Source organism: Cetorhinus maximus, chromosome 19 (genome assembly GCF_964194155.1).
Source record: "Cetorhinus maximus chromosome 19, sCetMax3.hap1.1, whole genome shotgun sequence".
Classification (NCBI taxonomy): domain Eukaryota; kingdom Metazoa; phylum Chordata; class Chondrichthyes; order Lamniformes; family Cetorhinidae; genus Cetorhinus; species Cetorhinus maximus.
In genome coordinates this window covers 36452088-36468375 of record NC_135897.1, presented here as the reverse complement: position 1 = coordinate 36468375, position 16288 = coordinate 36452088, and the positions used below count along the sequence as shown (strand labels likewise).

At 46.3% G+C, this 16288-nt stretch overlaps 2 protein-coding genes across 5 annotated transcripts in view; one reads left to right on the top strand and one right to left on the bottom strand.

Annotated features, from left to right (window-relative positions):
• The window catches only part of ap1s3a (adaptor related protein complex 1 subunit sigma 3a), a 153542-nt gene that overhangs the window by 40136 nt on the left and 97118 nt on the right, over window positions 1-16288 (top strand). The window lies entirely within an intron of this gene.
• Window positions 11714-15119, bottom strand: scg2a (secretogranin II a). Of its 4 annotated transcripts, none has more exons than XM_078563719.1 (3): window positions 14981-15119; window positions 14714-14783; window positions 11714-14067 (listed from the first exon to the last, which is right to left on the bottom strand). In XM_078563719.1, exon 3 carries the CDS (start codon window positions 14045-14047, stop codon window positions 12152-12154), a length of 1896 nt encoding a protein of 631 aa, XP_078419845.1. In that variant the 5' UTR covers window positions 14048-14067; window positions 14714-14783; window positions 14981-15119; the 3' UTR covers window positions 11714-12151. The 4 variants fall into 4 exon arrangements, with proteins under 4 accessions (XP_078419845.1, XP_078419846.1, XP_078419847.1 ...); XM_078563720.1 differs by having other exon boundaries at window positions 14719-14783; XM_078563721.1 differs by having other exon boundaries at window positions 14723-14783.

Genomic DNA, 16288 nt, shown 5'->3' with positions numbered 1-16288 from the left:
ATAAGCACCAATGCACAAATTGTTGAAACGCTTATTTATTAGAAAATTAGAGCAAGCTTATTGTAGTGTTGTACTATTGGACACTAATGTCTATTGTGGCTGTGCTATCTCGTGCTAAATGAACTCATACTACAATCCACTCTATTGCTCGTTCCTCCTTTTCAAACATTTAGGGCAGAATTTTCCACCCGTCGGTGGGGAAGTTCAGGAGCGGGCGCGTAGAGGCTCGCCTCTGATCTGCCCCCGACTGGGCACTGCCATTTTACGTGTGCGGGCAAATTAAGGCCTGTCCAGGGTGACGTCCGCAAGGAAGCGCGATGTGCTCCCTGTTCGGGCGGTGGGGGGGGATTCCCTAAGCCGAGAGTGTGCTCTTTCGTGCATGCGTGCGAAAGAGCGCACTCATCTTCCTGAGGCTAGTGCTGCATCAGGGAGATCAGCTCCACAATAAAAAATCTTAAAAACAGAAAAAAAAAATTTCCCTGACATGTCCCTTCATGTGACACTGTCACATGAGTTGGGACATATGCATCACTTTTAAATACACTTTTATTAAATTTTTAAAAACCTACACGAAACCCCATCCCGCCCATGGATGACGTTTCATGCTTTTTCCAATGCCCGACAACCTTAAGGTTGGACGGGGCAGGTCCACTAATTACATTAATTACTTTGTCAATGACCTCAATTGGCCATTGACAGGCTGGCGGGCGCACAGCTGATTCAGCTGAGCCCCCGCCGACCTGAAAATTGAAATGAGGCGAGGTGACGTCGGGAGTTCCGCCCGCGGTCATCCCGCGTCATTTTATGCGTCGGCGAGCGGGCTCCGCCCCCACTCGCCAACCGGGAAATCCTGGCCTTAGTAATTTTTCTCTAAAAGTTGCAATGATTTTCGCATCAACCATTCTGTGGCCAAGCATCACTGTGTAAAGTAATCTTTATCAACCTCTCTCCACACTATCTTAGTTGCAATTTCAAATTGAGGACAACTGAATCTTCAATCGGAGGAAATGGTCTTGCCCTATTCACTATTATAAACGTCCATATATTAAGATTTCTATCGAATTTCCTTTCAGCCTTCTCTGCTCCAGTAGAAATAGTGCCAACATCTCAAATGTTGTTGTATAACTATTGTTTCTCATCCCTAGCATGCCTTGGTGAATCTATTGTAATAAAATGAGGAAAATGACTGGTGGCAACAATTGATGCTTAACTAGATGAAGGCAACATTTGGCAAAGTATTGTGGGTGTACCTTTACCACATGAACTGAAGCAGTTCAAGGTAGCAGCTCAATGCCACCTCCAGGGCAGTCCTTTAGAGCCTATTTCTCTGCTCCTTTCAACTTTATTTCCCAGGATCTGTTTCTGATCTGTCCTTGTCCCTTACCTGGGACTGTCTTCCAGGACCAGTTTCTGCCCCAGTCTCTAGTTTGGGTCCGCCTTCTTGGTTTGCGGCCTTCTCCCTGCCCCCCTCCCCGTGTCCTGCTCCCTGGGCCACCTTCTCTCGAATGGCGTACCAGTTCCAGGTCAGCTGACCTGCAGCTCTCTGCCCTTTCACTTCTTTGCTGCTTTTCCTCCTGCACAGGCGTGCAGGGCCTGTACAAAAACAGAATTACCTGGAAAAACTCAGCAGGTCTGGCAGCATCGGTGGGGAAGAAAAGAGTCGACGTTTCGAGTCCACTCGACCCTTCAACAGAACTGAAGTATAGTTAGGAGAAGGGTGAAATATAAGCTGGTTTAAGGTGGGGGGCGGGGGAGAGAAGTTGAGGGTGGGGTGGTTGTAGGGACAAGCAAGCAGTGATAGGAGCAGATAATCAAAAGATGTCACAGACAAAATGATCAAAGAGGTGTTGAAGGTGGTGATATTATCTAAGAAAAGTGCTAATTAAGAATGGATGGCAGGACACTCAAGGTACAGCTCTAGTGGGGGTGGGGTGGAAAGACTGACAAGGTATTAGTTGTAGATTTAAAAATAATGGAAATAGGTGGGAAAAGAAAAATCTATATAAATTATTGAAAACAAAAAAAAACAAAAGGGAGGGGGAGGAAACGGGGTGGGGATGGGGGGAGGGGGAGTTTAAGATCTAAAGTTGTTGAATTCAATATTCAGCCCGGAAGGCTGTAAAGTGTCTAGTCGGAAGATGAGGTGCTGTTCCTCCAGTTTGCGTTGGGCTTCACTGGAACAATGCAGCAAGCCAAGGACAGACATGTGGGCAAGAGAGCAGGGTGGAGTGTTAAAATGGCAAGCGACAGGGAGGTTTGGGTCTTTCTTGCGGACAGACCGCAGGTGTTCTGCAAAGCGGTCACCCAGTTTGCGTTTGGTCTCTCCAATGTAGAGGAGACCGCATTGGGAGCAACGAATGCAGTAGACTAAGTTAAGGGAAATGCAAGTGAAATGCTGCTTCACTTGAAAGGAGTGTTTGGGCCCTTGGACAGTGAGGAGAGAGGAAGTGAAGGGGCAGGTGTTGCATCTTCTGCGTGGGCATGGGGAGGTGCCATAGGTGGGGGTTGAGGAGTAGGGGGTGATGGAGGAGTGGACCAGGGTGTCCCGGAGGGAACAATCCCTACGGAATGCCGCCGGGGGGGTGAAGGGAAGATGTGTTTGGTGGTGGCATCATGCTGGAGTTGGGGGAAATGGCGGAGGATGATCCTTTGAATGCGGAGGCTGGTGGGGTGATAAGTGAGGACAAGGGGGACCCTATCATGTTTCTGGGAGGGAGGAGAAGGCGTGAGGGTGGATGCGTGGGAGATGGGCCGGACACGGTTGAGGGCCCTGTCAACGACCGTGGGTGGAAAACCTCGGTTAAGGAAGAAGGAGGACATGTCAGAGGAACTGTTTTTGAAGGTAGCGTCAACAGAACAGATGCGACGGAAGCGAAGGAACTGAGAGAATGGGATGGAGTCCTTACAGGAAGCGGGGTGTGAGGAGCTGTAGTCGAGGTAGCTGTGGGAGTCGGTAGGCTTGTAATGGATATTGGTGGACAGTCTATCATCAGAAATTGAGACAGAGAGGTCAAGGAAGGGAAGAGAAGTGTCAGAGACGGACCATGTGAAAATGATGGAGGGGTGGAGATTGGAAGCAAAATTAATAAATTTTTCCAGGTCCCGACGAGAACATGAAGCAGCACCGAAATAATCATCGATGTACCGGAGAAAGAGTTGTGGGAGGGGGCCGGAATAGGACTGGAACAAGGAATGTTCCACATACCCCATAAAGAGACAGGCATAGCTGGGGCCCATGCGGATACCCATAGCCACACCTTTTATTTGGAGGAAGTGAGAGGAGTTAAAGGAGAAATTGTTCAGTGTGAGAACAAGTTCAGCCAGAGGAGAGTAGTAGTGGATGGGGATTGTTCGGGCCTCTGTTCAAGGAAGAAGCTAATCAGACCATCCTGGTGGGGGATGGAGGTGTAGAGGGATTGGACATCCATGTTGAAGAGGAAGCGGTTGGGGCCAGGGAACTGGCAATTGTTGATGTGACGTAAGGTGTCAGAGGAATCACGGATGTAGGTGGGAAGGGACTGTACAAGGGGAGAGAGAAGGGAGTCAAGATAACGAGAAATGAGTTCCGTGGGGCAGGAACAGGCTGACACGATCGGTCTGCCAGGACAGTTCCGTTTGTGGATTTTGGGTAGGAGGCAGAAGCAGGCCGTCCGAGGTTAGGTGACTATCAGGTTGGAAGCTGTGGGAGGAAGATCTCCAGAGGAGATGAGGTCAGTGACAGTCCTGGAAACAATGGCTTGATGTTCTGTGGTGGGGTCATGGTCCAGGGAGAGGTAGGAGGAAATGTCTGCGAGTTGACGCTCAGCCTCCGCCCACCCCACCCTCAACTTCTCTCCCCCCGCCCCCCACCTTAAACCAGCTTATATTTCACCCCTCTCCTAACTATACTTCAGTTCTGTTGAAGGGTCGTGTGGACCCGAAACGTCGACTCTTTTCTTCTCCACCGATGCTGCCAGACCTGCTGAGTTTTTCCAGGTAATTCTGTTTTTGTTTTGGATTTCCAGCATCCGCAGTAGTTTTTTGTTTTTAACTCCGTGCAGGGCCTGTTCCTCACCTAAAGAATGGAAAAAAAGACTAACTGCGCACGTGCAGCCCTTTCCCGGCTAACACATGCGCAGGAGTCCCGAGGCTTGCCGGGAACTGTAGTTCCTGGACTGCGACTGCTGATTCAGAACCAAGGTAAGTATCAGATTTTGTTACAAAAGAGGTTGTTGCGGTTTTTGGAGAGACCTCTTATTCAGGCTGTGCTATCCTTACATTGGGTAGTCTGGGAGGATTGTCCCTTGTCACAGACAACAGAAATAAATCTCGGATAATTTTAGTAGTTAAATATGTGAATAATATTTAAGAACTATTTTCTCTTGATCCCTTCCCCATTAAAGTGAGAGATTTTGGACTAGAGAATGGATCATGCTGTGCCTTTTATCAATACGTGAAACAGGCACCTAAGGGGCCAGTATGGCAGGCAACTCGTGCCCATCCTGTGTGCTATCCGCTACATTTGATCAAGCAGGTGTCAGAAGTATTTGTAGATTTCCTTATAATACTGAAATAAGGGTCCTCCAGTAGTTGGGCAGCTCATTTACGAAATGGGTCTGCCTCAACACCTGACATGCTATGAAATAAACTAGAACAGAAAATGCTGAAAATACTCGGGTTGGGCAGCATCTGTTCTCACAAAAACAGTGTTAATGGCCAGGATTTTCACCAAGTTGGGTTGACTAGAGAGCCCTTTAAACATGGCACGCAGGTCCCATTTAAGGGATACCCGACCGTATTCCTGGGCTGTCTAATTTTTGGGAGCACCTTTAAAGAGTATAGGCTGCTTCCCGTCAGAAGCCCGCATCCGGCAAGCCTGACCTGACCGGCTCCATTGTGGAGATAGGCATGTCCCACTCCTCCGCAATATTCATGGAGTCAGGACAGGTTTTTAAAAGAGTCCTGGTTCACTGCCACTCAGAGGAGTTGTTAACCCTAGTGTGCATGAGGGGGCCTTTTAAAAGGTATGCTGCCTTGAACAAGTTACATGCACCCACCCACCTCCATGTCCTCTCATGCCACCTATGCCAAGGTCTGGCACTTCTATGCCCATTGACCCACTGTATACTTTCTAGAACCAATGAACACCACTATGTATAGTGAGATATGTTTAAAAAGAGCTTTGAAAAATTAATTACATTGGTAAATTTCTGGACCAAGCTAATAAAAGTGTCAATCATCAAGCCACTTTGAAGTTTCAAGAGCCACAAACCCTTGAAACCACTTAACTTATGTCAAACAGCATTGTGAAGTTGACTGCAGAGATCAGAGAGCCTGGGGAACAGGTGTTCTCATATTGTAATAGCTGGATTGGCTGAAAGCCCAGACAGCTATTAAAATATGAGAACCGCTGTTCCCCAGGGAAAATATTGTTTGATTAATAGCCCAGGCTGTCTGACCTCTGCATGAGGGAACATAGGGGATGGATGGAAGGGCAGAGTTTGTCATAAGGGACATGAGGGGACACGGGGTGGGTGGAATGGCAAAGTTTGGCATAGGGGCATGCGAGGACATGGTGGGTGGTAGGGCAGAACTGGAGATAGGGGGCATAAGGAGACATAGGGGTAGGTGGGTGGGACCCATGAAGTGGCATGATTGGGGCATGGGGAGTGTTTGGAGGGTGAGGGCTGGGGGCCTTTGTGTCTTAGTTCACTGGGACACAGTCCCACGACATTGAGGCAGGCCTTTTAAACAGCCCACTCCACACCCAGCAGCCTCTGTGGTTGCCTCCACACTTCATATCAGTGATATCAGTGGCATCTCCCAGTGCAAGGTAAACCACTGCTCTTAGGCTGTCTACCTTGAACTTCAGCAGGACCACCTGTATCTCCTACTCAATGGGACAACAGCATTCAGCTTTACATGCAGTGTAGGTTTCTACAGGATTCAAAAGATCATAGACTGCATTCACGTTGCCTTGTGTGCTTCCCTTCATCAGCCTGGAATCTTCCTCAACAGAAAGGAATATCATTCCCCCCAACATCCAGCTGATGTGCAAACTTTGGGCAGTGTTTTATGCATTGTTAATAATTCGGTCTCTTCAGGTGTTGTTCCTCTCAAATCTGCTGTCATCACCATTGTCCTCACAAAACCAAACATTGACACCACCATCCTTGCAAGTTACTGCCCCATCTTCAACCGTCCTTTCATCTCCAAAGTCCTTAAATGTGTTGTTGCCTCCCAAATCTGTGCCCATCTTTGAATGTTTGAATCCACTCCACCACAATACCAAAACCACCCTTAGAATGGAATTTTTGACTTTGATATGTGACTGTGTCAAAGGCAAACATTACCCCCTTGTCCTTCTTGGCCTGTCTACAGCTTTTGACATGGTTGGCCATACGATCCTTCTCCAAAGCCTCTCCACTGTCATCCAGTTGGATGGAACTGCACTTTCCTCATTCTATTCTTATCCAATCATAGCCAGAGTATGACCTGAAATGGTATCTCTTCCCATTCCCACACTGTTCTCTTTGCTGCCCCCAAGGATCTATCCTTGGCCCCATCCTGTTTCTCATCTACATGATGCCTCCTGTGACATCATCCAGAAAAACAGCATCATTTTTCACATGTATGCTGAAAACACCCAGCTCTACCTCATCACCAGCTCTCTCAACTTCACTACTGTTTCTAAATTGTCACACTGCTTGTCTGATATCCAGTACTGGATGAACAAAAATTTCCTCCAATTAAATATTGAGAAGATCGAAGTCATTGTCCTTGGTCTCTGCTACAAATTCCACCCCTCTCTCTGGCACAGTCTGAGAATGAATTAGACTCTTTGCAATCTCAATGTTATACTTAATCTTGAAATGAACTTCTGACTACAAATTTGCATCATCACTAAGCCCACCTATTTCCAATTCCACAACATCACTTTACTCTGCCCCTGCATTATCTTATCTTCTGCTGAAGCTCTCATTGATGCTTCTGTTCCCATTAGACTTGACAATCCAATGCACTCAGAATCACAGAATTGTTATAGCAAAGAAGGAGGCCGTTTGAGCCCATTGTGTCTCCGCCAGCTCTCCAAATGAGCAATTTACCTAGTGCCATTACCCTCCTTCTCCAGGTAACCCTGCAAATCCTTCCTTTCACTAATGCCTCGATTGAGCCTGCCTCCACCATACTCTCAGGCAGTGCATTTTAGACCTTAACCATTCACCGTGCGATAAAGTTTTTCCTCATGTCACTCCTGGTTGGCTTCCCATTTGCTACCTCCCCATCAAATTGAGGTTATCCAGAACGCCACGACTCATGTGCTTATTTGCACCGAGTCCTGATTACATGCTCGCTAAGCTACACTGGCTCCTGGTTAAGCTAGGTTTGATTTTAAAATTTCTATCCTTTGTTTTCAATCTCTCCACGGCCTTGCCCTGCCTTATCTATGTAATCTCCTCCAGTCCCACAACCCTCAAGGTTTCAGTACTCCTCTAATTCTGGCCTCTTGAGAATCCCAATTTTAATTGGTGGCTGCCGAGGACCTAATTTCTGGAATTCCACCTGACACCTCTCTACTTTGCTTTCCTCCTTTAAGACACTTTGTATCACCTACCTCCTTGTCCTAATATCTCCTTATTTGGATTGATGTCAAATTTTGCATTATAATGCTCTAGTGAAGTACCTTGGAGCATTTTGTTACATTAAAGGTGTAAGATAAATACAAGCTGGTGTGGTTGTTGCCTGTGTCGAATTTCCAGGATACCTTCATCTTGAACCAGTTCCCTGTCTCGCCTCTATTCCAACCAGGCCATCAAATCGGAGGCTGGTTATCAGCGGCAGGGGGTATTCCTTCAAGAAATGGCCCTGACACATGTCAAGGACCTGGGCACAGACTTGTGGCTGGCCTGCAATGAGAATCATGCCACCACCCTATCATATTGAGCAGACCAGCAACATGTTCAAACAATGGTTCCATTGCCTGGATCTTTCTGGCAGAGGTTTGCCTTACCTTATCTCCAAATTAGCTCTGCATGCTGTATAATTTTGCAATACAGAAGGGTCAGCCCTGTGGGCAGGAAGAAGAGCAGGTGAAGCATTGTCCATGTGCTCCCAAGCTGCTAGAGCTGTTCAAAAACATCATACACGAGTTTCACCTGAACCAACGTCCCTTCCCTAGCACTCCCCTATCCTTATAACCATTGTCCCCATCTCCATCATCTAATTATTCTCCTGCAGTTCAGCCTCATGCATGTTACTTTCACGTGGCTACAAATATTACAACTAGCACTACAAGAATTCATTTCATAATTGGCTAACAGTCAATCAGAACATCTTTTGTGCAAACCACTAGGGCTGGGCTTGTGTGCTTGTTTACCTATCCTTGTGCTCCCATATAGCATATGCCAGTAACTCCAGCTTGTGAGCTGGAAGGCTGATGAGTTTCCAATAAGGATATTTCAGATGGAAGTGGTTGTTGATCTTGAGTAGCTATAGGCTTTAAGCATGTGATAGCAAACTTGAGCATAGCACTGAAAGTAGCACAGGCAGAATGTAACAAGCATGCTGTTGTCCTGAGAGAGAATAGCAGTTGCCTCTCCCATTCAGCCAATGTCAACTCTCCTGGGTCAAAACCACCTACTAATGTTTTACATAAGAATGGTATGCAGAGGTAATATGATGCTTTATAAACTTCCCATGATTATGGACCCCAGCGCAAAGATGGGAGCAGTCTGAACTTCAATAGCAGCAGTGAGAGCAGAGATAGAAGCTATCAGAGCTGTCACCAGAGGTTCCAAAATGGTGGGCCCCATGCAGCTGACCATTCACTCATTGTTTGACAGAATGGCATTGATGGTCTATGCGAACGCCTGACATTGTAGAGTTGGACTCCTCCATGTTCTCAGCCATTGTGTGCAAGCTCACAGGCTGGCTGACCAGTAAATCTACTATTTTCTGATGTATCTACACTAATCAGTAGCCTGGGCTCTCAAAGTCAGAATCTGAGTTAATATATCATTTCACCCTTTGATGTGTTGGCATCTGTGGCATCCTATTCCCACCCTAGTTCCTGCCCACCTGTTCCCAGCGTTTCACCATGAGATGACACCTTCTCTAACCTACCCCCTAAAGTAGGTGTCAGCTGGTGTTTCCTAAGGTCAGGACAAGTGGAGTCATTCCTAACAAAAAGCGAGATGGTTGTACCTGTTGGAGGCCAATTATCTCAGTCCCCGGACATCACTGCAGGAGTCTCTCAGGTCAGTGACCTAGGCCGAACCATTTGCAGCTGCTGCATCAGTGACCTTCCCTCCATCAGAAGGTTAGAATTAAGTAAGTTTATTGATGATTGCACAGTGTTCAGTCCCATTTGCAATTCCTCTGCAGGCAGATCTAGAGATCGTTCTGATAAGTGACAGTGACATTTGCACCACACAAGTGCCAGACAATGATCATCTCCAACAAGATGCATCTAAACTTCTCTTGACATTCGAGGGCATTACCATTATTGAATCCCCCACCATCAACATTCTGATGGCCATCCTTGACTCGATCAACCACAAAACTGGATCAACAATAAAAATACTATACAAAAACAGAATTACCTGGAAAAACTCAGCAGGTCTGGCAGCATCGGTGGAGAAGAAAAGAGTTGACATTTAGAGTCCACATGACCCTTCAACAGAACTGAGTGTAGTTAGGAGAGGGGAGAAATATAAGCTGGTTTAAGGTGGGGGGCGGGGGAGAGAAGTTGAGGGTGGGGTGGTTGTAGGGACAAGCAAGCAGTGATAGGAGCAGATAATCAAAACATGTCACAGACAAAAGGATCAAAGAGGTGTTGAAGGTGGTGATATTATCTAAGAAAAGTGCTAATTAAGAATGGATGGCAGGACACTCAAGGTACAGCTCTAGTGGGGGTGGGGTGGAAAGACTGACAAGGTATTAGTTGTAGATTTAAAAATAATGGAAATAGGTGGGAAAAGAAAAATCTATATAAATTATTGAAAAAAACAAAAGGGAGGGGGAAGAAACGGGGTGGGGATGGGGGGAGGGAGTTTAAGATCTAAAGTTGTTGAATTCAATATTCAGCCCGGAAGGCTGTAAAGTGCCTAGTCGGAAGATGAGGTGCTGTTCCTCCAGTTTGCGTTGGGCTTCACTGGAACAATGCAGCAAGCCAAGGACAGACATGTGGGCAAGAGAGCAGGGTGGAGTGTTAAAATGGCAAGCGACAGGGAGGTTTGGGTCTTTCTTGCGGACAGACCGCAGATGTTCTGCAAAGTGGTCGCCCAGTTTGCATTTGGTCTCTCCAATGTAGGGGAGACTGCATTGGGAGCAACGAATGCAGTAGACTAAGTTAGGGGAAATGCAAGTGAAATGCTGCTTCACTTGAAAGGAGTGTTTGGGCCCTTGGACGGTAAGGAGAGCGGAAGTGAAGGGGCAGGTGTTGCATCTTCTGCGTGGGCATGGGGAGGTGCCATAGGTGGGGGTTGAGGAGTAGGGGGTGATGGAGGAGTGGACCAGGGTGTCCCGGAGGGAACGATCCCTACGGAATGCCGCCGGGGGGGGGGGTGAAGGGAAGATGTGTTTGGTGGTGGCATCATGCTGGAGTTGGCGGAAATGGCGGAGGATGATCCTTTGAATGCGGAGGCTGGTGGGGTGATAAGTGAGGACAAGGGGGACCGCAGTAATCATCGATGTACCGGAGAAAGAGTTGTGGGAGGGGGCCAGGCCCTCAACCGTGTCCGGCCCATCTCCGGATTTCTTCCGACCCCAAACAGGCTGCATTCAACAAGTGATACTGGAGGAGCCTTTCCAAATGGTTTCTTGGCATTACCGTCTTTTTTTCCCCACATCTCACTTGCATATCACCCTGCACACTCTGCCTTGTTTAATGATCTCCCAGACAGACTTCCACGTATTCCTTGTGCCCATGTGAGGTGGTGCTACGGTGGTACGGTGGTGGTACGGGCGCTATTGAATATCGAGGCTGGTCACTCTAAAATGTGAAACATTGAAGTAGAAATCCGCCTTGATCTGTGATACAGAATGGGCGAAAGCGAACCGGTAGCTGGATTGGGAAAGAGTCTGCTGGTTCGCTATTGTTCATGTTGTGCTGCTACCCAAGATTAATCCCTATCCCAAATTTGCATGCCCCTTTATTGAGGAAAGACCCTGTTAATTCAATCCCAGGGACAAATGCCCAACGTTAAATAAACTCGTGAAGCGACAAGGGTTTAAGTTTGTCCTTGTTGGTTATTCCATCTTTTGATGCTTCCCTTTATTCTCCAGCTCTTCTTCCTGCTGCGTAATGTGCGCCTTTCACTTTTACTGGTTTACAGCGCGACCTTATCAATTAGACTGAGCGTACTCCTTGTGAAATGCGTGTTGTATGTTGAAGTAATACAGCCCCACTCAGGTGTTGTCATAAAAATGTTTTACTCAACCTTAAAGATCGCTTTAAGTTCTGATTTGACTGTGCACCCGAGAGAAAGCAAGTTGCAAATTAACAGACAAGTCGTTTGTGTTTTGTTCGGTATAATTTTAACTCTGTGCGTGCGAATGGGGTTTGAGGGGGTGAAAATCTAGCCCCCTTGTGCTTTTTATTTTTGCAGCTTTAAATGTCACCCCCAACTAGGGAAGTAATAATCAGTTTGTGTTTACAGGAAACTGAATGGCAGGAACCCAGTGGTATTTTAAGTCATACAACAATACGAGCAACATGTACAAGAACTAATGCTTCTTTAGTTTCTTAATGCTACTTTATTCTCAGCTTTTCACAAGAAACCATAGATAATAACGAGCTCATTTCGGTTAATTAAGAAAAAAAAAACTTTATTTAAAAAAAAAATCAAACAACGACGCGATTCTGCTAACAGTCTAACAATGCACGATGGGCAAATGTTTCAGCCAAGAAGTGTCTCAGCATTTCATAACTTGAAAAGCTGCTTCATCGTGAGAAGTAAATATTTTCACAGCTAAAATAATGCCGAAAAGCTTGTGATGAAAGAATCATTGCGGCGACCTACTGTACACAATAAAGAGGTTTCACCCTCATGTCATTGTCCATGTTAACTATGGAAATCCTAACTAAGAGTGCCAACTGATGATTTGTGTGCAATCTACCGTTTCTCCTGGTTACAAATATAAACAAACCTTTATTCTTCATTAACACGATTTAGACATCGCTACCAAACATTCTCCTGTTTAATTCCTTTACCGAGCGATCCCGCTCCTCATTCTGTTCATTTACCAATTCCATCAGCTTCTGCATCACTGCGGAAGAATTTTCCCCATTCTGCTCTCTTCGAGGGGCCTGGTAAGCGTTTCCTGCAAAGCTCGGAAGATTATTTATTACTGACATAATTTCTGTGGCTCTCCGCGGGTCAATGCCACGCAGTAACTCTTTGACGGGGTCCTGCTGTCTGCCCGATAAAGCCACTCTAGCCCGCGGGATGTCGGCTGAGTTCAGAAAGTCGGGGTTCTTGGGCAGCATCTCTTCCAGGTACCTGGCCAGTTCTTCATGGTCAATGTTGATGCCCTGTTCGTGTGCTGGTCCATGGCCAATACCACCGCCGAGGCCGAACAATTCCTGGTTGCGATTCCCTTTCAACCTTCCGAATGGGTCGCGAATTCCTGACAAATGGGGCTTGGACTGATCTTTTCGGAAATACACGGGGTTTTCCCGCAGTCTATCATCCACCCCCAGGATACTCAGAATGTCTTCTGTAGCGAGATCTTCAGCTCCGCTGTCTGGTACATTGTGGTCTCTGGTGTAACTGTCTCTGAACCTCTTGTCTTCTCGAGCAGTTTCCAAGGTCTCTGCAGGCGGGTTGCGGAGATCAGCCTCGATCTCCGCTTGCTTCTTTTGCTCGGTGTCTTTCAGCATTTTGACGATGTCATCCGGGGGTATTTGGAGTCTGCTGGACAGTTCCACCAACTGGTTCACGACCTCTGGGTCAATTTCGCCCTCGGACCCTCGGGACTGCCTGCTTGGCATTTTCTCATTTCCCACATTCCTGTCTCCACCTGTTTTCCCGATGTTCCCTCTCGATTGGCCCTCCTCCATTCTGCCTTGCAGCCGCTTGTAATACCGCAGCATCAAATCTGCCGCCGCATCCGGCATCTCATCCTCGCTTTCTTTCTCCACTGTCACTTTCTCTTGGGAATCGAGCTGGTCCAAATCGACCTCATTGAAACCAGCTAACGAATTCTTCACGTCGGTTCCTGCTCGCTCTGAGTCTCTGTCCACCTCGGCTTCCTCATCTTGAAACTGCACTTCCTTGTGCTGATGCCTGTCCTTCGTCTCAACCGAGTTCCAGTCCTCTCCCTCTGCCACATCCTCATAGGCAAAATCACTGTCCCGGGAGATATCGTCTTCCTCCTCTTTGCGGAAGTTCTCTTCCTCCAGTCTCCCTTGTTCCTTGCGGGTGCCTGGATGTTTCCCTAGTTCACGGAAGGCAGACTCCAGAGTTGCAAGACTCTGAGGGGTGTACTCTTCCTCCACTATTTCATTGGTGCGTTTATAGGGATTGACTCTGGAACCGTCCTCTGGATAGGCGGCATGCTGCTTCCTCGACACTTTGTCGTTTTCAGGGAACTCGTATCCATCATAGTCTTGCTGGTTACCTTCGAACCCTTCCTGACCATGATACCGAGCTGAAAGGTGAGGATTGTCGTTGGCCCTGTCATTGCTTTCTGCTTGCATTAGTGCTTGCAGGAGAAGTTTGGCCCATTCAGCCCTGCCCTCACCTGGAGATTCCCTGATGGTGTCCCACGGCTGATTCTCTTGATCACCTTCCTCTAACTTTTTAAAGAGGGGCTCTTCAGCTGGACGGAAAGCGCCTCTCGCATCATAGTCTGGGATGGATGTGTCTTCACTGTTTTGCCTTAAATTCTCAATAAACTCTAGGGCTTTAATCATATCCGGGTTCGGATAGTTGTACGTGCTTTCTTTAAAAGTACTCGGATCGTATCTGTTCGACACCAAAGAAGCAGCCTTAAGGCAATCGGAATAAAGTAGGATGCTGAGGGTCAATATTGTGCCGCTCGTGAAGGTTTTTATCACCGCCATCTTTATTATGTAGCTCACAACTGGTGAAATAAAAAAAAAACAAAATGATGACATCAAAAATATTCACATTTTAATTTGGAAATTCAAACTTCAATGCCTTTCACTCTGGGTATTTCTGATATAACTCGCTGAATATTCCATATACTGATTAGTACGAGCCTTCCCAGCACTTTAATCGCTTCTTTGTACTTGAAAGAGATTTACTAAGAAACAACGATCAATGGATATTAACTGAAATTATGTTGAGCCGATTTAACGTGCGGTTTCACAACCAGCTAAGGTTTTCCTCTAATCGAGAAGCATTGCACACATTTCGGCAATTGGCCATTTCCCGTTAGAGGTTTAAAACGGTTTTTGGCATCCGTTGCCTGCTCATTTTATTTGCGTAAATGCTAAATTCACCCGGCATGTTGTTTTGATCACAGACTTCACTGGGTCTCGAAACGCTGCAGTATTTGTTGCCACGGTAACATACAATTTATTTGTCTGGCATCTCTGAAAGCTGGAAAAAGACATTTCTTATGCGCAACAATCGCAAAAAAGGAAACGCTATTACTGAAATCAGTTTATGTTAGCATATTCCAATTCTAGACTTATTTTCACTAAGTTTGGAGAAATAGTCCAGAGCGTTTATTCCACTTCACTCAGCACACATTAAAGCCTTACTTTACCAACTTCAGTTCAGGGGTGTTGCTCCCTACCGTCTGTCAGTTGTCCAGAAATCACGATAAAAAGGCTTTAAAAAAAGCAAAATACACAGTTCAGCTAAGTGTGTGAACGCAAACATGCCAAAGATTTTATCTATAAATAGGGAGTACAATACAGAGCGCATCAGGTTGCTATTAAAGATACACGCGGTTAAAAGGATTAGCAGCCTCGACCACATTCTCTAAGGCAGATTGAATTTCTCAAAACCTGTCGTAAAAGGTTTACCTGCGCTTTAAAATGAAGCCCGTTCAGCTGAGAACATTTTCCCTCCCCCTCCCCCGGTTTGAGAAGGTCTGGAGCAAGTGGGACTGAAAATTTCAGCAGCCGGACAGCTCCCTATTTATAAAGCAGCCCCGCAACAAGTCAGAAGCACCTGACCCTGCGTCACCCAAGCTCTGACGCCGGCACAGCCTTATCACTAAATGCAATGGGAAATGAGAACACAGTGCAGCCATCACTGTGAGGTCGCATAGTGATCGGGGATAACAGCATTAAGTACGACATGTCTGTAACATGTACACACAAATACGAAGACCACTGGGATTCAAGAAAGCTTACTGCAATTCTGAGATGAACTTCGCACGAATTTGAATAGTTCTTACCGGATTTTCTTTTCCAATCCTTCACTTGCACCTTTGATCAGAAATTCGGCTAGGTTTAGTAAGCTAATGTGCTTTTTCAGGTAAAGTGCAATACGACTGTAGGGATGAGATTTTAATGTATGTACATTATCTGTGATTTTGTGTACTTTTATCATCCATCACTATTCACGTTCTTTTGCAAATGCAATTGTACCAAGTGATGGTACAGCACTGTGCACCTTTTATCGTATGCACTGGAATTACACTAACAGTTGCATACCCATTGGTCAGCATCTGAAAGAGAAAGATAAGTTAACAGTTTGACCATGAGGCCCATTGGAAATGTTCACTTTCGCTTTCAAATGCTGACCTGGGCTCATATGCATTTGCAGCATTTTTACCTTTGTCCCTAATGCACAACTATTTATGATAATATTAAAGTTGTGTGCATGTGTGCATTTACTTTTTGTCACCTCACACTTCTTGCATTACACTTCTCTCTCAAATTCCCTGAAGCTAACTAGTTCTCCCTAATTTTTGTGAGAAATAGATGTTTCAGGTGAAATCAGGTGGGGAAATCAGCGGGAAAGGGTTTCCCAGCTGTTAAAATGGTACTGCTTCCAGGCTATCATCATGGAGCAGAGGGAACAGTTCCTGCCACTATGTTAAATGGATAGAGAGAAAAAGCCCTGGGGGTTGGGAGGAGGATTAGGATGGTGAAATCCTAGAGGAGAGGAAATCCATGGTTCTCTACTATAGTATAGCCTAGAGGCGCACTCCTGGCCTAGAAGGAAACTAAACAAAAACAATCATTTGCTTTGCCCGGCCTCTTTGGCCCTTCTGTTTCTGGCAGCTTCAGCCTGGCTGGGAAGACACCACTTGGATTTCAGGTTAAAGTAGCAGAGCGGGCTCTGATGATATCACTGGAATCCGTTCTGTATATTTAGAGTGG